The sequence below is a fragment of the Hyperolius riggenbachi genome, chromosome 10, assembly GCF_040937935.1.
Source record: "Hyperolius riggenbachi isolate aHypRig1 chromosome 10, aHypRig1.pri, whole genome shotgun sequence".
In the NCBI taxonomy this organism is placed as follows: Eukaryota; Metazoa; Chordata; class Amphibia; order Anura; family Hyperoliidae; genus Hyperolius; species Hyperolius riggenbachi.
Window position 1 is genome coordinate 68,929,908 of NC_090655.1, and position 24,452 is coordinate 68,954,359.

Sequence of the window (24,452 nt, forward strand, 5' to 3'; positions counted from 1 at the left end):
CAGACCCCCAGCCTCTAAAAGTAAAAGTACTCACACCCCCAGTGTCTAAAAGTGCTGACCCCTCCCCCAGCCTCTAAAAGTGCTCCTACCCCCCCCCCCCCCCCCCGCCTCTAAAGGTAAATTGTTTTTTTGTGTAATGGATGCCTATAAATTTACTTTTCATAGGTTGCTACATAATCAAATACACCTTCCCTCCTCAAAAAAAAAAAGAAAAAAAAAACATCTTTCAAAGACTATCCTAACTTATGGAAGGCAATTAGACTATTACTTATTTGCTGCAGGCTTACCACTGAAATACCTCATGTTTACCTCACTCTATGCATTTACCTCATGTTTTACCACATGTTCTAAAATGAAGAAAAATCTTTCAGAATTGATAAAAGAAGAGAAAAATACCTCATGAGGTATTTTACCTACCAAAAAATATTTACCTCACAGAGCTACCACAATTTAGCCCATTGTGTCTTATTTCTGTACTGTATTTACAGTGTGTGTATGGATATTCTGATAATATTCAGCAGAAGAAAGATAAAAAGCTTAGAGACATTTACAAGTGTGAAAGGCACAGTAACCAAGCAGATCTGGGTGACTCAAACTACTAGGAATGTATAGGGGGATAAAAGGGACCAAACAGCCCTCCTACTAAAAAAAAGCAAAGCTTGGTGTAATTTGCCTTCTTAAAACAGAAGGAAATCTGCAATAATTCAGCTATAAGTGAACATTTGTGGTTACCCACAATGCACTGTTACTGAATATGCAAATTATCCCTTTTCACCCTTGGTAAGCCAAGCAAGCATCCAGAACCGCTGGTGTATAGCAAGCCTGTAGCTTTAAATTTTACACAGCCACATCAAACCCACATGTAGACAGCCTGTTTCGGACTTTTGGTCCTCATCAGTACATGGCAGGGATTGATAAGGCTGTATGAGATAGGGCTTGGACCAGTACAACACAGTAACCAAGCAGCTCAGGGTGTGAAAGAGAAAGTGAAAGCAGAGTTTAATGCAACATGAGACTCTGCCGGGGCAGCCGATAACGGCCGCCTGTGCCGAGAATCCGGCATGTGTACAGCAACCCCTGACCCCTCTCAGCCAGGGATCTGCCTGGTGCATTGCTTCAGCTTAGTGATGCCCTATTGTTCTCCTCACTTACCCCGCCTGCTGTATGACATCACCCCCGCACTGCTCCGCCCCCCAAAAAGGATAATATAATGATGATGTAAGATGAAGCCAGTGAATGGTAATAGGTTTATTTTGTTGATTATGAGGGGTAACAGTGCTACGGAGGGATAATCCAGTGATGTTGTGGAGGAATGACTTTGTTATGGAAATGAGATAATGTGATGATGAGGAGGGTCATTACTGTATAATGCTGCTGAAGTGTAACCTGATTATGGTGATGAGGGGTACATGAGGATGATGTTGCTAAAAGGTAAGCATCATTATATTGCAGCTGCTGAGCATCATTATGTTATACTTCTGAAGCAGTTTAAACATCTCTTAAACGAAAGGCTCGCATTATGAACCAGTTCTAGTGGAGCCGTGTTAGCCTGCTTTTAACATGCGGTTTGTTTGCGTTTGTTTGCGTTTTTCCACATGCAGCTTATTCTATTCCGCTGTGTTTGGACTCCCTTCCTAATTTCGTTCTATTCAGTGGGTGGTTGGCTGGATGAGACTAAATGTGTTTTGAACATGTCCTGGATGCATAGTATTAGCAGTGCGTGTATTGCGCTCATTGTACAACTGACTGTATTTTTTACTGAAACAAATTACAGTCGAGTCTCAGTTATCCGGCACCGACGGGGATCACCTGATGCTGGATAAGTGTGCTTTCTGATTAGTTGAGGCTCAATGTTCAAAATAGGCCCAGCTGATACAGTGCTATACCCCACTCTATATACATACCATGCACTCTGTATTAAATGATAAAATACAGTAATTGAAAGTATATTAACCTTGGGGAACCCAGTCTGAGGCTGAGCCCATAGACCATCTGAGAAGTCGGCCTTCACCACTGTGAGTACTGCCAGCGATTAATGCTGGTTGGTTGAGACTTATGGTTAGTTTAATTATGGATAACTGGGACTCTACTGTATTTTGAAACAGAAAAACAAGTTTGTATGTTGGTAGATTTTTTTTTTGTTTTGTTTTGTTTTTTTACTGCTGCTGGCATAGTGGCAGTGGCTAATCAGTGGCTACTACTGCTACACTTGTGACTAATAACCTACAGGCGACGATACAAGGTGGACCCTGCATGTGGCACCACAGTTATGGCCTACAGGTCGCATGGAATTAACGGCTGTAGAGAGCTTTGGGGGCCACCAGAAAAAGGCTGAGAGCCGTATTTGGCTGGACTTTAGATGTGCCTGCTGTAGAGGAGTTCTCTGGAGTAAAAAAAAAACACAGACACTTACCTGGGGCTTCTTACGGCCCCCTGTAGCTGTCATGTCACGCGCCGTCCTCCAAACACTCGTTCCCCGCCGCCGGTCCCGGTCTAATCATCCCTTCAGTGAGACTGTGGCTGCGCGGCGCATGTGCTTGTGTCTCCAAGAGCTTTCTGCACAGGCGCAGTACGTGAAAACCTGAGGGAGCACGCACTATTTGTCTTGTCAGACAAATAATTGACCAGTGCCGGCGGCGGGGAACGAGTGATCGGAGGAGGACAGCGCGGTACATGACAGCTACAGGGGGCCGATAGAAGCAGGCAAGTGTCTGTTTGTGCTTTTTTAAAACTCCACAGGACCCCTTTAACCCGAGGTGGACAGATGGGACACAGAGGCATGTTTTCTGCCTCATAACATGCCTCTGTGTCCCCACACCGCCGCTCTCTGCCCCCCACTGCCGCGCTATAGCCCCCTGGGATTGTTGACATTATTTGTCACCATCTCAATAGGTAAACACTGAGAGGGATTCCCTGTTCAAAACGCCCCCCAGGGGCATTCCTATAGGGTTTCCAGAGCTGCCATTGGTCAGCTCTCTCTCCCTGGCAGCGCCCCCTGCCGCTCCTCCGCCTCTCTGCACGCTGGATGAGAGAATGAATCTCTTATCCCAGCGTCGTGACCTCTAGGTCACGAAAGTGAAAGTGGGCTGGTGCGGCGCACTGGAGCGGCGTTTTTTGCGGCTACCTGATCCGCTCAGCCCCGCGGATCAGGTAGCCTAATTTATTTTTTTTATTATTATTATTGTTTTTTTTTTTCTCCCAGCAACTGATTCAGGCTGTGTACTTTTTCACATGTGGCTTCCAAAATTTGGCTTTGCTTCTATTAAAGAAATGACACATGGGGCCCCTATACAATCCCATGGGGCAATAAAGTCGCTTGCATGCAAGCTTCTTTAATCTTCTACAGCTTAAAGAGATCTAAGCAGCTCCTATCTTCAAATAGCTGAATGGGCTTCCATATTTGAGATATTCACCCCCCTGCTACCTATTCACTTCCATTATCCAGGCTAGGTGTGAAATTCTTCAAGTGCGACTAATGTTTTCTGTTTGAAGTACAGTGGGGAAGACTCAGGGTTTGTTTGTGTTCAATTAAGTCTAATTAGATGATTTCTTATCTGCTTTCCATCATCTGTTGCTCCTCTGTCCACAAGTCCTTGCAGGTAGAAGATTTTAACCCTTAAATGTAAAAAGATGAGGCAAAATGAAAGCTTTTTTTAATAATAAACCACATTTTTAGAATGCATTTTTATTTTTCTATGGAGCTGCCCTAGGAGTTAAAAATGATGCTCGGTTCACTTTAAACTGGGCAATAGCTAAGTAAAATCGGTCCTTTGATTGAGAGTTGCTCTTAGCTGCTGGGCAATGTTGCAATGATGTTTTGTGCTGTGGAGCTGTCTTTCAGCACCACAGCCCTGTAATCTCGCTCCAGTGTTAAATCATTGTTCCTCTGCTTGCTTTTACAGTGCTGGTTACCCCTATACTCTCCTGATGCCTACTCCGCTACTACAGTGGGCATGCCGACACAATCTCAACATCTTCCATATCCTGCTGCTACCATGCTGGGCACTATGACACTCTCCTGTCCTTTGCTGCATCTATGCCAGGCTCCCCTGGCCCATTTGCTCCCTGCTACAGAAGCACAAATATGCCAGAATCAACCCTGCAACCTCCCCCCCTCATTCTTTACTGTGAAAGGGAGCTGCGGCAAAATCGATTCTTCAAACTACCCGCCAGGGCTTACAGTTGGCCCACTAAACTGGACAATGGGATTCCTTCTCAGGGAGAATTCTCATTGGTCCATTCAGTGAACTGTAGAAAGCGCCGGCAGGAAGTTTGAAGATGCTGTTTTGCCAGCGCTCCTATTTCATAGCGCAGATAATGGCAGCCGCGGCAGGGGTCCCAGCAGTTTGGCACTGAAGTAATAGGACCATGAGATCCATGCAGATGTGAGCTGGATGTCAGAAGAGTATCGGGGTGCCAGGCACCTTAGAGTGACAGGTCTGCTGGAGGTGCAGGGGTAGTAAGCAATATTACAGAAGAAGGAAGATAGAAATATACAAAAGGACAAATTATACAGGAGTAGATGGGCGGATCAGGTAGCCGCAATTCCCGCTGCTCCTGGGCCCTGCATCTCCTTGCTTTAATTTTCGTGACCTCTGGGGTCATGACACTGGAAGGAGAGCGAGCTGCTCTGTCAGCGTGCAGGGAGGGGGAGGAGCGGCAGGGGGCACGGACAGGGAGAGACAGCTGCCCACTGGCAGCTGGGGAAAGCCTGCAGGAACGCAACTAGTGGGCATTTTGAGCAGGGAATCCCTCTCCTCCTTTCCCCTTGAGATTAGCGACAGTCTGATCTCCCAGAATGCTCTGAGGGGAGGGGAGAATACCACATAGCTAATTAGCTTAGGCTAAACGTCACTGGAAGAGCAAGGCTACAATCAGTATACAACAATATATGTAGATATAGGAAACGTTTCTGAGGCTGGAACAAGGAAAATGACTCTAAAAATGAGTACCCTGAAAAATTTACTGCAAAAGCTTTTTAACCCCTTGTTCCCATGCAGGCTAGCATAGCCAGGATAGCTGAGCCAACCTGCATGGCATCTCCGGCCCTACCATGAAGCCATCTGATTTTTTTGATTTGTGCAGCAAAATCTAGAGCATTGTACTTGTGACATCTCAATATGATGTGCGGCGGCAGCAGAGCACAATTACCCCGTCCCTCTCTGGATTCTTTTCTCTGCACTGCAGCGTATGCCCGCGCGGCAGCATCTCTCTGCTCCCAAAGCATGTCATGTGACATTGGGAGCTTACGAAGAGGCGCTACTACAAGGCTAGAGTGCTAACCACACAGCCACCATGTTGCCTGAATCAAGGCAGTTTTTAAGCGTAGGCAAACCAGGCAGATAGCCTGGGACGATACCTGTTGGAGAGGGTATCACAGATGTATTCTTACAGCACTGTGCTATGTAAAATTCCTATATGCAATAGCTAGAAAGTGACGGATCATAATTAACTTATGGACACTGCTGATTAGCATAACAACGATATGACAGGTGACATTAATATGCTAATCAATAGGAAAAGTTTGTCAGGTGGTTTTGGTGAGTTTGGGCTCGTGACATGTATGTGCATAATCACAAGACGAGGGGGTGACAGAAGTTGCCTTGCCTGGGGCACTAAAATGGCAGTGACCTGGATATATATAAGCAGGGCTGCTCATCAGGATTCCGGATATCCGGGTAATCCGGATATCCAAACTTTTTAGGGCTCGTTTCCACTATTGCGTTGTGAAATCGATGCAGAAAAATTTGCATGCGGATGCATGCGAATTTTCATGCGAATTCGCATGGAAGACGATGTATGCGAATTTAACCATGGCAATGCCGGTGTGCTTTTTCCATTGATTTCATGCGAATTCGCATGAAAATTCGCATACCAAAACAGCATGCGGATTTCCTATTAAATACATTAGCGGCGATTCACATGCATTCCACTTGCAGGCGAATTTTGCGGCTTTTTTGCGCTTTTTCACCGCTGAAAAAAAGCACCTTAACGACGCTACAGTGGAAACAGGCCCATTCACTTGCATTACATGTGCGAATCCACATGCGTTGGACGCATGTGGATTAGCGATAGTGGAAACGAGCCCTTAAAGCTATCCAACTGGATTCGGATACCTGGGCCAAAATCCGGATAGATATCTGCGGATATTTGGCGGCATAACGTGGATATCCGTGGATATTGCGAGTATCCGGATCCAAAATACTGTAACTAAGGAGATGACGTCCTGGAGCCAATCAGAGGGCTCCCAGCAGAAGCCCTAGCAACCAATCACAGAGGGGAACCCTGGCCAGCCCCATCTGACCTCATTGAGCCAATCAGAGGCCCCCCCAGCCTAAGCCCTGGCACTCAATCACAGAAAGGAACACTGGCCAGCCCCTCTGTATAATAAGGAGGGATGCCATGATGAGACATATCGTCTTGCTGAATGCTCACTGAGAGACATGCTCCAGTGCTGATGGCCTAGCAAGGGGGCTGTACAGTTATAAACCTAAAGCTGTTGAGTGATTAGCCCCCTCACTACTATCAATACACTATTGTTAAATCATTAATTAGCTTGATTGATGGCATAGTGTGACAGTGTGTGCCCCAGTGCTGCTAGCCTAGTAAGGGCTGTACACAGTGATAAGCTGTTCAGTGATTAACCCCTACACTATTGTTAAAACGTTAATTAGCTTGATTGATGTCATAGTGTGACAGTTCGAGTGTGTGCTCCAGTGCTGCTAGCCTAGTAAGGGCTGTACACAGTGATAAAAAAGCTGCTATGTGTCTGTGTGTGTGCTGTGCACAGGCCAGCTGCTGCCTGCTGGCTAGCTATTAGCCTTAGGTATAGGTTAGGTTAGGGATTAGGGGATAGGATTACTGTGTTATTGTGTAGTTAGATCTGGAGTAGGATCCAGATAGTGAAAAGTGGTATCCGAGCAGCACTGTATATAAGCACACAAAATGCATTTTTGCACATTTTTATAGAAGTATTATGAAAATACTTAAAACCTGAATTTATGATCTCCAGAACATTACATAATATCTCTGTGTCGCAGTTTCACGTTGTGTTGCATCATTTCCATACATGAGGGTCTGAACACGTGTAGTAGCCGATAGGAGACTGGAGACACAACAAAATACACATTAAATAACTGCCTGACCTTCTGCAAACCAGCCACCAGAATCACCCTGACCTTCAATGCCCATTTTTAGCTGCTCCACTGGAGATGTACTTATCTCTACAAGACGCTAACTTATTATGTCCCCCATCTGTCGATCCTATGCTTTTTCACAGCTCATGTCCTCCATGCTTACTGCCATAACATAATCTCATTTTTACTGCTTATACAGCAATAATGGCTGCGGTTTTATTGGTGGAATGTTTGTGTCAGCAAATTATGTAGGTTACATTTCATGACCTACAGAAAAATCTCAAACAAAAGTGCAGATGAAAGGAGCCAAACCAGAAGAAGTTAAAGTTTTTTTTTTATAGGTTAAGTCCATCTAGAACAGACATTTTAATTTTTGGCACAAGCACCACACTGTTATTATTACCGGGGCAGCAGGCTCCGCAATCACTGGGGGCTCAAGGTAGTGGCTTCTTCCCTCTCTCCCTATCTGGCACTCCATGGTAACTTCCATCTGCCCCCCTTATTAAAAGGTAAGGTAAAAATAAACTGAGATAAACAATTGCATCTATCCTCCCACTCTCCCACTTTTTTTCCCCTCAGTTTTATTTTCTCTTTAAAGAGGAACTGTCGCGAAATTCTTAACATTTAAAATGCATACAAATAAGAAGTACATTTCTCCCAGAGTAAAATGAGCCATACATTACTTTTCTCCTATGTTGCTGTCACTTACGGTAGGTAGTAGAAATCTAACATTACCGACAGGTTTTGGGCTAGTCCATTTCTCCATGGGGGATTCTCGGCATAGCCTTTATTCTTTATAAAGATATTCCCTGAAAAAAAATTATATAATGATGCTGGCCAGCCTCCCTGCTTAACTTACACTTCTTTGGCAGTTGGACAGAGCAACTGCCATTCACTAAGTGCTTTTGAAAATAAAGAAAACCCTGAGAACGCATACATTTGAAATCGGCGCCGGTAGACTTGGGCGCAGGATACAGCCGGTATATGGCTGATCCTGCTTCTGCACAAATCCGGGCCGTATTAATTACTATTCCCCCTCCAGGCCGCAATGAATAGTGGGAAATCATATAACTCGGCTTCCAGCTATTGCTGGAGACCGATTTATTGTGTTTTAAAAGCAGCTTTAGCTCCGTCTTCTGACGGCTCCAACGTTACTCACTGAGCGCGCTATAGCTGTAATTCCTATATATTACATTTTAAGATTATTGCGACAGAGGTCCTTTAAAAGCTGAAAAGTAGCTTAATGTTGTATTTGTTGTATTAATGATACAGTCTTTCACTCAGTCTTTACAGTCTTTCGCACAGTCTGTGTTCCAGAGCTAAAAAGTATATATGTAACTATTAACTTTTTAACCTATTCTGTGCAATCAGAAGCTGTTTTCTGCCAGAGAAGAGTTTTATGGCTGTAATTCCTTATCAGTGAGTGTTACGCTATAGTCTGGACTGGAGAGAATCTGTCACTTGCATACCTGAGTGGTTAACTCTTTCAGGCAGAAAAAAGAAGAAAAGGAACACAGCCTAGTTATTTGTGTGCTTGGCACTGTACATACACATCTGTCTCATTATTATTATTATTATTATTATTTAGTATTTATATAGCGCCGACATATTACACAGCGCTGTACAGTGTGTATATATATATATATTACTTTGTCTTGTCACTAACTGTCCCTCAAAGGAGCTCACAATCTAATCCCTACCATTGCCATATGTCTATATTATGTAGTGTAAGTACTGTAGTCTAGGGCCAATTTTTAGGGGGAGCCAATTAACTTATCTGTATGTTTTTGGAATGTGGGAGGAAACCAGAGTGCCTGGAGGAAACCCACGCAGACACGGAGAGAACATACAAACTCTTTGCAGATAGTGCCCTGGCTGGGATTCGAACCAGGAACCCAGCGCTGCAAGGTGAGAGAGCTAACCACTACGCCACCGTGCTGCCCATATCATCTCGCCCGTCTCATGTTACATATCACCTGGGGTACACTTTTTATATGTAACAAAGAGATTTTGGTGTAATTCGCTCTGCCTCTGAAGCAGGGTCAGTGCTGGAGCCAAGTGACTCAATCCCACAGACAGTAGAGTCCTAGAAGATGGGTTCTGCTTAATGAAAGATATGAAATATAAGCCTTTATTGAGTCAGGTCAAAACCATGTTTCGGACAGACAATGTTCCTTAAAGGATCAATGTTGCAAAAATGTAAAATATATATACACACATACAAATAAAAAATGCATGTCTTCCAGAGTAAAATGAGCCATAAATTACTTTACTCCTATGTTGCTGTCACTTACAGTAAGTAATAGAAATCTGAAATTACCGACAGGTTTTGGGCTAGTCCATCTCTCCATATGGCATGCTCAGCATGGCCTTTATTCTTTATAAAGACCCTCCCTATAAAAAGATGTATACAAAGATGCTTGCCAGCGTCTGTGCTCACCATACACTTTTTTGGCAGTTGGACGGAGCAACTGCCATTCACTAAGAAATCCCTGAGAATCCCCCATGAGGAGTAGGGCTACTCAAAAACCGTTCGGTTCTGTCTGAATTCTGCTGCCTACTGTAAGTGACAAGCAAGCACCAGGACTATCTTCTAAAGGTGATTCAGCTTTGGGAATGGAGTTCCACCAGTGCAGAGCTTGCTCAGGAATGGCAGCAGTCTGGTGTGAGTGCATCTCCACGCTCAGTTGGGCAAAGAATTTTGGGGGACAGCCTGGTGTCAAGAAGAGCAGCAAAAAGCCACACCTCTCCAAGAAAAACGTAAAGGACAGGCTGATACTCTACAAAAAGTACAAGGACTGGACTGCTGAGGACTCTGTCAGATGCCTTAACCTCCCTGGCGGTAAGCCTGAGCTGAGGTCGGGCTATGCCGCCGGGAGGCACCGCTCAGGCCCCGCTGGGCCGATTTGCATAATTTTTTTTTTGTTACACGCAGCTAGCACTTGGCGACGGGGGAAGCCCTCCAAGAGATCCCGTTCTATGAACGGGATCTCTTGATCTCCGATCGCCGAAGGCGAATGGAGGGGCTGGGGGGATGCCGCCGAGCAGCGGCTATCATGTAGCGAGACGTTGTCTCGCTACATGAAAAAACAAAAAAAAAATTAAAAAACATATTTGCTGCCCCCTGGCGGATTTTAATAAACCGCCAGGGAGGTTAAGGGCTTCATCAAAGTGGTTGTCTGGCGAAGAAAAGGTGAGCACTACCATCAGTCCAGTCTATATGCCAACAGTGAAACATCCTTAGACCATTCATGTGTGGGGCTGCTTCTAATCCATGTGAGTTGGCTCACTCACAATTTTGCCTAAGAACACATCCATAAATAAAGCAACTTATTCCAACCATCGAAGGACAGTTGATTGTGTGCATGGAAATTGGCAACTTCTATCAGCGCCTTTTTTTTTTTTTAAATCCTTATTCCCTTATTTAAAGAAAAACTTCTCTGAATATAGTATAATCTTGTTATATTAAACTCCAAGGGACCAGAAAAAGTGGTTTATTATATCAGAAGTTTACTGTATCAGAAATTGACCTAGAAATGGCCCAGCATGCCCTGGTACATTCTCTGCTGCAAAAGGCCAACTCTGTCCTCCCATTAGAGGTACAGTACAAGCACTTGCACATTTGGTGGACTACAAGGTTAAGTATACCTTAGGGCTGCATAGCCAGGCTGGACAAATCGTTGGTAAAAATTGCAGTCGTCACTGAATAGAGGCAGCCACTCCTCTGATTGGCTCCATCACCTACGCGGGGAGGACTTGCAGCACGTGTCCTGCAAAACTTTGTGCTCACACTTGACCCAATCATTAAGCCTTTTCTTCAAAATGCAGCCAGTCATAATAAGCCACTCGCATCTGTAATGCAGGTGGCTCCAATACCTCCTTGGGCAGGACTTTGCTCTCCACTCTCCTTAGTTTTTCAGTGAGTAAGCCCACTCTGATCTGTACTGCAAGTGAAAGTAGCCTGTACTACACTCCAGACGCTACCAGGAGCAACATAACTAACAAAGGAAGAGATACCTGGGAGTGCGCACAATCCCGTGGGAGGATTGTGACAATAATTTTATCAGTGATTGCAAAGTGGAAGTGGTAACTTTCACATGATTCCCCATTTTCCCCAGACTGCTTATTTGTACAGTACTGTATATCCAGCGCCTGTGTCATTCTTCTTATCTTGCAAACGTTATCAGGCATAAACTTACTTGCAACCAGAGATGTCGCGAACGGTTCCCGAACCATTCGCTGGCGAACATCTCTGTATCACTTGGCCTTGCACTACTTCCGGGTCGCTATGACCTGGAGTAGTATGCCTGCGCTGCCCGGCGGAGCGCGTCCTAGATCGCGCTCCTGTTGCCGGGCACTTTCTGCGCATGTGCGTGACGTCATGAACGACGTCACGCTCATGCGCAGAGAGTGCCCGGCAACAGGAGCGCGATCTAGGACGCTCTCCGGCGGGCAGCGCAGGTGTACTACTCCGGGTCATATCGACCCGGAAGTAGTACAAGGCCCAGAGATGTTCGCCCAGCGAACGGTTCGGGCCATCTCTACTTGCAACCAGCCTCAGGAGGGCAGCCGACCATCAGTTTCACACTGACATTATAGTCAAATTCATGAAATTGTGCACAGATATGATCTGTGTGTCTTTTTCAGTGTCCTCTACATACAAACACACATGGAAATTTAAATACGCTTAAAAACACATATGTGGTGCACCATGAGACTTAAAAGGAACCCGAGGTGTGAGACCTGTGAAAGCTGCCATATGTATTTCCTTTTAAACAATACCAATTGCCTGGCAGTCCCGCTGATCTTTCTGGTCAGTAGTGTCTAAATCACACACCTGAAACAAGCATGCAGCTAATCTTTTCAGATTTTTCATAGACATCTGATCTGCATGCTTGTTCAGGGTTTATGGATAAAGTATTCGAGGTAGGTAATGTGTATTCTTTAAAAGGAAATAAACATGTCAGCCTTTATATCCCTCTCACCTCGGGCTTCCTTTAACTACTTTAGGACCGCCTCACGCCAATGGGCGTGACCACGGCGGCAGCCCCAGGACCGCCTAACGGCAATTGGCGTCAAGTCCTGGGGCTGCACTTTGCAGGAGATTGCGCGCAAGCTGCGCGCATCTCGGGAGACTGTTAGACGGCGTAATCGCCGTCTATTTACATGTACAGCGATGCGATCGGCAGCAGCGCTGTACTGGGGACAGCTGTGTGACACGGCTGTCCCCTCTTGAGGCTGGGGAGTGATCGGCTGTCATAGGCTGAAGCCTATGACAGCTGATCACCCTGATAGGCTGGCAGAGGAAGGGAGGGAGGGAGCAGGGTAAAATAAATACAAAAAAAGCTAAATTTATTGAAATATAAATAAAATAAATATTTATAAAAAAAAAAATAAACAACTGTGGAGCGATCAGACCCCACTAACAGAAAGCTCTGTTGGTGGGGGGAAAAGAGGAGGGAATCACTTGTGTGCTGTGTTGTGCGGCCCTGCAGCTTGGCCTTAAAGCTGCAGTGGCCAATTTAGCAATAATTAACCTGGTCTTTAGGGGGATTTAACACTGCAGTCCTCAAGTGGTTAAATATGCATACAAGGCCCTAACCTTTCCTTATCTATCCAAAACCAACATAAAATTGTTGGTCGGGATTGGACTTTAACCTGGATGTTGAGATTTATCCTGACGTGCTTTGCAAGAGAAAAAAAAGCTTCACATATATAATTTTCACCCAGGTGCTTTTTCTCATGTGTGTGCCTTACGTAAGTAATCGTAGGTCTTGGTCATGCCGCTTTTTTTGTAACATACTGACCTTGGGTCACTGACGTACACAAAGCAGTGTATGATGCTGAAATGGAAAATACAGTCCTGCTTCAAAGGACTCTGCGAGGCAGTGTGGGGTGTAGCTTAATGCAGCCAGGGCCGGTACTCTCATGAAGCAAGGTGAAACATTTGCATCAGGTGCAGAAATTACAGGGGCAGCATGTTTGTACTGTGTTTACACTAAGCATGCAGTCAGAGTAGGAGGAGAAGTGAGAGGAAAGTGAACGAGGTGAAGAGGCCATCATTGGGGAAAAGCAGCTTGTTGTCATGTGCAGGGATGGGCTTCTTCTGTGCATGGTCGGCTTCTTCTGCGCTCCACTGCTGACGTCATCTGCACTGCGCAGGCGCAGAACTACTGTGCCAGCGCAGTACAGTCCTGATGACGGAGCAGTGAAGTTGACCACTGTTTAATGTTTTATAGTGATGATCACCAGGATTGTGTGGTATGAGCAGTAGTGAATAATGCAAAACACCTGATGATCTCTTTGCATTGCATTCCGTCATCTATCCACATAGTGGGTTTAAAGGTTGATATGAATATGGTCCTATATTTCTGACTGATGTTATTGGAGGTTAAAAATAGTAAGAGCTCGATTTCAGCTTCAATTGGCTTAAGTCCACTAAATTTATTTTTTTTTCTTCGGGATAACTTCTATAAACTGATTTACTTTCTTATGGCTTATGTTTCGCCTGTTTGCAGGGCAGCCGCTGAGGCATCACAGGGGGAACAGGTGTAAGGGGCCCGAGATGAGGCTGGGGCCCAAACAAGTGCAGTTTGTGGTCTGCCACGGCTGGCGTGTGCACTCATGGGAAAGGGGAGCGGAAGGAGTGTGTGTAAGAGACAGCAGAACATCATTGTATTTATAATTCACCTGTTTCCGGCATGGGAGTCCTCTCTTCTCTGCTGTCTCCTGCAGCTCTGTTCCTTTAGCTCTGGCTCTGCCCCAATATTTCTGCATGAGACAGGTTTGATTAGTATGGGGCTCAGAAATTTAAGGTAGCAGCCCTGCCTGTTTGAATTGTTTGTTGCAATGTTAACTTGGCTGCTAGGCAGAATTCCGAACTGATATTTTCTTTACTGATCTCTAACCAGTTTGACCTTTGCTAATTTGCAGTGTATTAAAATCTGCATGGCTCATGCTCATCTTTAGGCCTCTTGCACACTGCAAGCGATTCAAATTCCGCTTTTTAATCAGTTTTTACATCCGATTCAGATTATGATTTGCAGTTTGCTCCCTGCACACTGCAAATCAGAATCTGAATTGGATGTAAAAACTGATTAAAAAGCGGAATCTGAATGGGAATCACTTGCAGTGTGCAATTATACTGTATAACTTCAAAGCTTATGCCGCCACCTGGTGGACACCATATGATTTAACATACTGTTCTACAGATAGTTCTGTTATCTAATTATACTCTTACCGCTCTCTTCTCTCCTCTCCTCTCTAACGCTGGAATTTGGACACTTATTACAATTTTCAGAATCAGAATTGTTTTTTATTTTGCCAAGCACAACTGTGTCGTGCCTGGAATTGGACTTGGCACACCATTTTGTGCCCTGAATTGGATTTGGCACACCATAGACAACCATTTAGTAGGTTCTGATACACGCTATTTAAAATTAGTATTTCTGGGAAGTTAGTGGCATAAGCGGATGCTTACCACTAGAGCTCTGTTTCTCCTGCTGGATATGATCAGCTGCGTAGTGGCTGGAGAGTGTAATGGTTAAAGTGACACTGAAGGGGAAAAAAACCTTATGATGAATTGTGTGTGTGTGTGTAGCACAGATAATTAATAGAAAATTAGTAGCAAAGAAAAGTCTCATTTTTATTGTTATATAGCTTTTTATAACATTGCATCATTCTCTAATATTTGCAGTTTAAAACAAATCACACTTCATTTTTTAAACTATAAAACAGAGCAGAGCTAATGACCGTTTGAACTTCCCTGCAGTAGAACCTTACCGCAAGCTGTCCCTCACGGTTTCTTTGAAGTACTGTATAAGTGCTTCAGAAAACAGGGCTGTCTTCGACCCAAGTTAGTCGAAGAGCTCACAGAAGCTCTTTTACATAGCTTACTGAGGTTTCTTAACTCTTCCTGTACTGGAAAACAATATGAGACTATTTTCTTTGCTACTAATGTTCTATTTCTTAGCTACATACAATTCATTATCTTGTAAGGTTATTTTCACTTCAGGTTTGCTTTAAGGGCTCTGCCTCTGACACAGGAGACCTGGGTTCTTTCTTTTCAGTAAGCCAGCACCTACTCAGTACGGAGTCTTTAGGCTAGACTCCCTAATACTGCTACTGCCTACTGAGCGCACCTAGTGACTCCTGTTTAAGTGCTCTGAGTCCGCCAAGAGAAAATCGCTTTTCTCCTGGCGCACTCAAAGCGCTTGAGCTGCAGACACTAGGTGCGCTCAGTAGGCAGTAGCAGTATCAGGGAGTCTAACCCATGATCTCCAATATAAATGTTATTTGTCTGCAGCTGAGCCATTTCTTCAGCTATACTGACCAGCTGGGTTAATTTGTGACAAGACCAGGTGCTCTTGGATGTGGTGAAAATCTGCTGCAACCATCTCTGCAAACAGACACTCATATTTTAGTCTAGTGCTAGACAAATCGCAAAAACCATGAGGAAGTACCAGCAAACCAGGGACCTTTACAAGCTGGCAGACCCTATCATTTTATTTTCATATCTATAATACCAATTTTTGGGAAGAGGCGCCCAGGATAATAAAATACATGGGCAGCATGGTGGCGTAGTGGTTAGTGCTCTCGCCTTGCAGCGCTGGGTCCCCGGTTCAAATCCCAGCCAGGTCAAAGTCTGCAAGGAGTTTGTATGTTCTCCCCCTGTCTGTTTGGGTTTCTTCCCACATTCCATACAGGTAAGTTAATTGGCTTCCCCCCTAAATTGGCCCTAGACTATGATACGTACACAGACATATGACTATTGAAGTGACTAGTTTGTAAGCCCCTCTGAGGCACAGTTAAGTGACAATATATACTCTGTACAGCGCTGCGGAAGATGTCAGCGCTATATAAATACTAAATAATAATATTATTAATACATTGAAAGGTTAATATAGAGAGTGATTGGTTGGCCTACCCCTATGGAACAGTAAAGAAAAGGCAGCGCTTCTTAGAACAAACTACATCCAAATGACTAATTGTATAGGCGTGTAGAGCCTACTTATAGACCACATGCACTCCCTGCTTTCAAACCAGATGCACCAAATTATCATTGGAGGATGTTAGCTTCCATGATAGTTTGCATGCAAATTACTTCGTACTGGACCATCCCACTACGATGAGGCCATCCCCCTTAGGAGGGATCCTAACCTCTAACTGAATTAACAAACCTGCATATACATAATCTGGGAGCGACTGGCCATAGAAAAGTTTAACAATACAAAAAGGGGCTGCTACTGATAAATAAATTTATTTCACAATGACTTTGCATTTCTCAGGTTGACCCTGCTTCCTCAGGTCAATAACAAGTTGTGCTGAGTGGCATGGAAGAGAGGCGCTCATTCCTGTCTTATCCTTTCCACTCAGCACAACCTCTTAGCAATGAGTGTTACTAACTGTAATACTTGATTGTAATGCGTGTTACCATTGCAACGGTCACACTATTCACGTGCAGCAATAAATGCTTACTGAACCTCCAGCAACATCTTCTCCCAGCCCTCTGTGTCAAGTCACGTGACACTCTGGGAGCCGTGCATGGACGTCGGAAAGCTGACGGGAGCTGCTGGAAAGTTAGAAAACGTGGCTGGCGGCTTGGTAAGTATTTTAACCATTTCTGGATCCTTGATATGTATATATAAGCCCCTGCTTACTTCACCTGTGAATTAGGGGCGTATATATATATACACACTGTTTACTTACCACCGACGCTCCCGATTGCCGCAATATTTCCATTCGTATTCGCCGCAAACCTGCCTTTCCGTGATCCTGATATGGAAACGGCTGTTTCCAAACCCAATCACAGTGTCTGTGATAAATGAGAGCTACATCAATGGGACGCAGCCTCTCATTCAGCAAAACCGAAAGTATGCTGTTGCCCACACTAGTTCCAGTCTACTGTTAACAGCAGATGGGAACTAAGTGTAGGGCCATCTAGTGGACAAAAAGTAAAATACACCATAATACACTTTTACACAGAAAACATTTTATATTATTATTTTTTTAAACCCTTCCACCCCTACCCCATAGTTAACAAAATAAAACACTTGTAATTTTTTTTTTTAAATAAATAATAAATAGTTACCTTACTTTAATATGTATGTCATGAGGGTATATTTCTGTTTCTTTTGTAAATAAAGGCTTGAAATTATTGTTATAATATAAAAAAAAAAAAACGAAACAGAAAAAAATACCCCTGCATTTCCAAATAATATATTATCGTCATACCTTGTACTGGGGACACAAAATAAACGTTGTAATAACTGGGACAAAATGGCAAATAAAATGTCTGTTTTATCTATGATAGCACCTTTTTATTTTTAAACTACAATGGCTAAAAGCTGAGAAATGATTAATTTTTGCAATTTTTTTTCTTCTTCCCTGTAAAATGTATATAAAATAAAATATAATGAAAAGTACTGCCCAAAGAAAGCCTAGTTTGTCCCAGAAAAAATAATATATAAATCATTTCAGTGTGATAAGTAGCAATAAAGTTATTGGCGAATGAATGGGAGGAACATGATGTGAAAATTGCTCTGGTTTTGAAGGGGGAAAAAAACTGTGGTAGGGTAGTGGTTAATCCTTGCAAAACCCCCTAAACAATACCCGTTATGTTAGCTGAGACCTCCTGTTGCCTGAGTTCCGGATAATAGGGACCTTGCTGTATATCTGTATTCTGCAAACCCTTTAGATTGTAAGCCTCTTGCAGGGTCCTCCATTCCCTAGTGTAATCTACAGGATTGTGTGCTCCTGTCCTATGGCAGCCTGTACTTACGTATTACTGGCCCTACCTAACCAGCCCAAATTGCATGATCATGTATTTTGTACAATTTGCATGTATAACTTTGTTCTATGTTGTATAACCTTGTTATGTCTGTCATGCTTTTATCATTGTATATATTTATTGTCCAGCGCTGCGTAATATGTTGGCGCTTTATAAATAAAATAAATAATAATAATAATGCAAAGCACCGCTATTGCCAGCTGATCTTGAGGCTAGATGCGCACATAGCAGAAACGCTAGCGTTGCATAAAATGCCCCGTTTTATGCAGCAATGTTAGGCTGCTTACACACAGGGACATTACAGGCGCACGTTAGTGCGCCTGTAACGCTCCCCCAACGCACAGCAATGTAACACAAGTGGGCTGTTCACACAGCCCACGTTGCGTTACATGTAACGCTGCACGTTCTCCCGAAAGTGCAGCATGCTACGGCGTTACAGCGACTATAGCCGCGTTAGACTGTTTGCACATGCTCAGTGGGGGGCAGAGAGGAGGCGGGGAGAGCCAGCTACAGTAGCCGCGCACATGGCTACTTAATATTCACTGCACTGGCGGCAGCTGATTGGCCGGTGGGACCACGTGATGCGGAGTGTCTCGCTCCGCATCACGTGGTCCCGCCGGCCAATCAGCGCCACTCTGGGAGACCTTATAGGGATAGAGCCGCCTAACGCGGCTCACTCTACCGTCCTATCTTGCAGCACCATACGTTGTGTTAGGTGCACGTTATGCGACCTTAACGTGGCACCTAACGCAACGTCTTGGTGTGCAAGTAGCCTTAGTCAGTGGGACGCAGAAAAAGATGCGGAGACCTGCGATTTACAGTATGCGTTTCACAAACGCTGGTTTTGTTGCATATTATGCAGGATTGGTGCCAAAACGCACATAATGAAAGTCAGTAGAAACGCAATGCATTGCGTTTGCATTTTTTGTGTGTTTTTATATGCGTTTTTTTAAAATAAAGTTTTAGGATGTATTTCCACTTCCTGTTCTCTTTCTATTAATTTGCATAAGACCCAATATGAAAACGCCCCCCCCCCCCAGAAACGTACAAAAAACACAAGGCACATGCCAGAAAAAGCAACCTTTCACGCAATGTCATATGTGAACCCAGCCTGAAAGTGATTTTTTTTTAATTTTTTTTATTTTCAACATTGTTTTAGAAGTTTCCGTTATGTAACAAAACATGTCACGTAACAAAACATTTGTATAAATAGCAAAAATAAATGTGCCTCAATGATTAATAATGTTGAGGGTCATTGTGCAGTAATCCCTCCCACCTGCGTGAGAGAGTGAGTGCGTAAAGCTATATATATATACAGTCCCATCCAGTCAGTGCGCAGCTGACACTAGCTCTGCAAGGACAAAGGTAGGTATAAACAGAGCACCGATTGAGTCCTGATCACTGGGAACCTCTTTTCAAATATATTCTTTTCTCCATAGATGTTGCTGACTTGGGTTTTTGCTGTGGCCTTCCTGGCGGTCGTACAAGGTAGGTAGGCTTCTGTTTTTTTTATCTTGAAGTTTTAGTTCTTTGCTAAATATTTGGCAGAAGAATATAGCTTGCTTGTTTCGTTGTGCAAAAGATCCAGAAAAAAAGTGTGTTTGGGTGAGTAAAATGACAAAAGCCTCTTTAGGTACCACATAAAATGAGCAGCTGTAAATTGTTTTCTTGCAAGCTTTTAACCACTTGACGACCAGGGGATTTCTGGTTGATCTGTGCTGCGTGGGCTCTCCAGCCCGCAGCACAGATCAGCCCAGGGCGATCAGACTTACCTCCTTTTTTCCCCACTAGGGGGATATCCTGCTGGGGGGTCTGATTGCCGCGCTTTGCGGGGGCTCTTCAAAGCCCCCCTCCGTAGCGTTTTCGGCGCTCCCTCCCTCTCCCTTTCCCTCTGAGCGGCGCAGGACGGATATCCGTCCTGCGCATTGTAGGATAGGCTTCAGCCTATCATATGTCGGCGATCCCCGGCCAATCAGAGGCCGGGGATCGCCGATCTGCCTTATGATGTAAACAGCGGGGATATCTTCCCCGTGTGTTTACATTTCGCCGGCGAGCCGCGATCAGCGGCTCTCCGGCTGTTCCTGGAGACGCCCTCCGTAAACTGACATGGAAAGGCGATTTGAACGAGTGGCCGTTTCCATGGAAACCATCAGACAACCAGTTTACGCCAATCGGCATTAGCTGGTCGTCAAGAGGTTAAAACCTTAGTTAATACTAATAATGTCAACATTTGTATAGTACTTTTCTCCTGTTGGACTCGAAGCACTCAAGAGCTTCAGCGATTAGGGGCGCACTCGGTAGGCTACCCTTTAGTGTTATAGAATCTTGCCCAAGGCCTCCTTGCTGAATTAGAAGAGCCTAGATTTGAACCCTAGTCTCCTATGTCAGAGGCGGAGCAGCACACAAGGGGCTTGATTCACAAAGCGGTGCTAACTGTTAGCACGCTTGTGAAAAGCCCCTTATCATGCCTAAAAATCCTTTGCGCGCGCTAATTGGCGCTCACGCGCAAAATACCACGCACAAAACTTTGTGCGCGGAAAGGTCGGTGTGTGCGAAACGTTGCGTCGGGTGCGACTAAAGCGGCGCACCCGACGCGCCTATAACAGCGCATTGGATGCGCCCTAAACGGCGCATGGGTGCCACGTTTAGGGTGCACCTAATGCGCCGTTATAAGCACATCGTGTGCACCGTTTTCTCGCGCACTGGCCTTTGCGCGCAATCTGAATCAGCTTGGTGCGTGCTAACTACTTAGCACCCTAGTTAGCATGCCCAAAGCCTTTAGGCGTGCTAACTAGGTTAGCACCGGTTAGTGAATCAGGCCCAAAATCTGAATCAGAATCATACAAACTGTACAGGTCTGATCCAGCTCTGTGTGGTGCCGTTAGGAGAAATTTGAGTTTCAAAAATTTGCAAGAAAACCATCTACAGTTTTACAATTGCAAATATATACATTATTTTTTTTCCTAAAGGAATGTAAATCCCAAATGAATGTATTATTACTAATGCTGCCAGGGTCCCCTATTTCCCTTACTTCCTGTCTCTGGAACCACCATGGTCTCTATGAGTTCAGTTCACTTTCAGTTTATGTTTAGTTTCCCACCTGTGAATAGGAAATCAGAACCTGAAGCTACGTTGGCATTGAAGCAGATTTGTGTACAGTACAATGTTCTGAACTGATCATCTAGCATCAAACTGCTAGTCAATTTTTTTTAACCACTTGAGGACCGTAGTGTTAAACCCCCTAAAGACCAGGCCATTTTTCTTTTAATTGGCCACTGCAGCTTGAAGGCCTCGCTGCAGGGCCGCACAACACAGCACACATGTGATTCCCTTCCCTCCTCCCTTTTCTCCCCACCAACAGAGCTTTTTGTTGGTGGGGTCTCATCGGTTCTTTTTTTTTTTTTCAAATATTTTTGTTATTTATTTGTAAATAAATGGAGTCTTTTTTTAATTATTATTTTATCTCTGTCCCTCCCCCCGTCAGCCTATCAGCACGATCGGCTGTGATAGGCTTCAGCCTTTTGTGCCTCTGGAGGGGACAGCTGAGTGACACGGCTGTCCCCTGTACAGTGCTGCCTTAGATAGCAGCACTGTACCTAGTTAATAGACGGCAGTTTCGCCACTGGGAGACTGAAGGCGGAGCGGAGCCATCCAAGCAGGGATGAGCGCACATCGACACGCGCAATCTCCTGCAAAATACACCCAAGGACCTTCTGCCAATCGGCATTAGGCGGTCCTGGGGCTGCCGCGTGCACGCCCATCGGCGTGACGCGTTCAGCAAGTGGTTAAAAAGAACGTTTAAAGTCCATGTGTACTAGCCTGCTATGGTATGGGCAGACTTGTGGCTGTGTTGCTTTTCTTCTTTCTCTGCCTGAATGAGTTAAACATTCAGGTATGCAAGTAACAATTTCTCTCCAGTTGCAACTGAAGTGAGAAGAATATGGAGACTGCCATAATTATTTCCTTTTCAACAATACCAGTTGCCTGGCAGTCCCGCTGATCTATTTGGTTGCAGAAGTGTCTGCATCACACCAGAAACAAGCATGCAGCTAATCTTTTCAGATTGACAATAATGTCAGAATCCCCTGATCTGCTGCATGCTTGTTCAGAGTCTAAGGCTAAAAGTATTAAAGGCAGAGGATCAGCAGGATAGCCAAGCAACTGGTATTGCTTAAAGAGAACCTGTATATAAAAAAAAGCCCCTCTGGGGGGTACTCATCTTGGGAGGGGGAAGCCTCAGGGTCCCAATGAGGCTTCCCCTCCCCTGTAGCTGCAGGCAGTCCAGCGCTGGCTCCCCCGAAGTGTCCCGGAATCCTCCCTCAACAAGGCTGACAAGAGCTGATCAGCGCTGATTGATTTACCTTTCCTGGCTCCAGTGGGGGCGCTGTTGTGGCTTTCCGCACGGAGATAGGCGAAAATAGCCGATCTCCGTCGGCTCCACTCTACTGCGCAGGCGCTGGAGACTTGCGCCTGCGCAGTAAAGCGGCCCGACAGCGATCGGCTATTTCCACCTATCTCCGAGACGGAGAGCTGATACTGCGCCTGCGCTGGAGCCGGCAATATTTACATCCCCGCTGTTCGGGGAGCTATATCTCCGCTGCCGTGGGACCGAGGAGGATGGGGGAAGCCTCAATAGGATCCGGAGGCTTCCCTCACTCGAGGTGAGTACCCCACAGGGGAGGTTTTTCTCAATACAGGTTTTCTTTAAAAGGAAATAAATAAGGCAGCCTCCTTTCACTTCAGTTGGGCTTGATTCACTATGCGGTGCTAACCTACTTAGTACGTCTAAAGTCTTTAGGCGCGCTAACCAGGGTGCTAAGTAGGTTAGCACCGGTTTTCTCAATCAGATCGCGCGCAAAGTCCTATGCACGCGCTAAGTCTCATAGGCTTTAATAGGCACTTCGCGCGGAGTGCCCTGCGCTCTGTGCAGTGCACGCGTAAAATTTTACGCGCATAAAGTTTTGCGCGCGAAAAGCTAGTTTAGACATGCTAAGGGGGTTTTCACAGGCGTGCTAACAGTTAGCACCGCTTTGTGAATCAAGCCCAGTTGTCTTTTAACCCTCACTGATAAGAAATGCTGAATCACAGCATAAAAACGTTTTCCTGGCAGAGAACAGCTGCTGAGTGCAGGGAATAGATCACAAAAGGTTAATAAGTCTTATATTTTAGCTCTGGGCCGTTCGAAAGACTGTGTCATTCAGCAGAGACCATAAAACATTAAATCTACTTTTTAAGTTTTTTTTTAACATAAAATAAAACTGTGGGATGTCAAAAAAAAAAAAATTAATTTAGGAGTAGATAATGGATCCAATTGTTTCTTACTGGTTCACTTTCACCCCGGGTTCACTTTAAGCCCTTAAAATAAAAATAATAATACGAGATTTAGTTCTATGTTACTCATTTTCTATTCACCATTAGTGAAATACATACAATTCATTTGTCTCATCAATGTATTTTCACTTTAAATTTGCTTTAAAATAATGACCTGATATCTGCACCGAAAACTACTGAACACCGAAATAATGGACTGCAAAATGGCTTTGTGATCTCAATGTGGCTGTGTTTGGCACACTGTCTAAATGACCCCTTTCATTATATACCCACTTCAGGTTTCCTTTAAATCTGCCAATTGGTGTCAAGTCTTGGGCAGTGTTGCCAACCTTTCACGTTATTTTTTACTGACAAATACTTAAAAATTTACTGCCAAATTTACTGCCAAAAGATTTTTTTTACTGACAAAATCCCCTGCGCCGCGCCGAAAAAATGGACGTGGTCATGCAGCAGAATGTGGGCGTGGTCATGGGTGGGGCCAAATAAACATGATTTTAGTATTGCTGTAAAAGTCTGCCAGGGAAGTTTGAGCTCTGCCATAGTGTTTTCCCCCCTTCCCCCAAAATACATGTAATCTTACAGCATTTCACCAAAAATCCACGTAATCTGGCAGAGGTTCTTCCAAAATACAGATAATATGGCAGTGGTTCCCAAAAAATAGATGTAATCTGGCAGCAGCGATTCCCCCAACATACACATAATCTGGCAACAGTCCCCCAAAATACATTTAATCTGACAGCAGTGGTTCCCCAAAAATAGGTAGCCCCAGGTCTATAGGTGTCCCCAGAATAGGTGGCCAGGGGTATAGATGTCCCCAGAACAGGTCGCTAGGGGGAGAGATGTCCCCAGAACAGGTAGCCAGGGGTATATGTGCCCAGTATATGTAGGCAGGGGTACAGGGCCGGTTCTAGACTGGCACATATGAGGGGGCAGTCAAATGGGTAGGGGGCAACATGTTCGAGGAAAGCGCGCCGCGGCGACGAAAGTGGGCATGGCAAGTAAATGCACATAATGAGAGACAGCGTTTCACCAGTAAATGCACATAATAAGAGACAGCTTTTCACCAGTAAATGCACATAAGAGACAGCTTTTTGTTATAAATCACCTTTTGCTCCAGCACCAGCAAACTCCTCAGCAAGAGTTGCAAACACGACTCATCACAGCAAGCAGGAGATAGACTTTCTTAGGCGTCTTCA

At 44.7% G+C, this 24,452-nt stretch overlaps 1 protein-coding gene across 3 annotated transcripts in view; it reads left to right on the top strand.

The window, feature by feature from the left end:
• The window catches only part of LOC137536002 (pancreatic triacylglycerol lipase-like), a 197,572-nt gene that overhangs the window by 150,909 nt on the left and 22,211 nt on the right, over window positions 1-24,452 (top strand). For all 3 annotated transcript variants that reach the window (XM_068257928.1, XM_068257929.1, XM_068257930.1), the window contains one exon: window positions 19,365-19,413. In XM_068257928.1, the coding sequence (XP_068114029.1) occupies window positions 19,365-19,413 (49 nt within the window). The remainder of the gene's footprint in view (window positions 1-19,364; window positions 19,414-24,452) is intronic.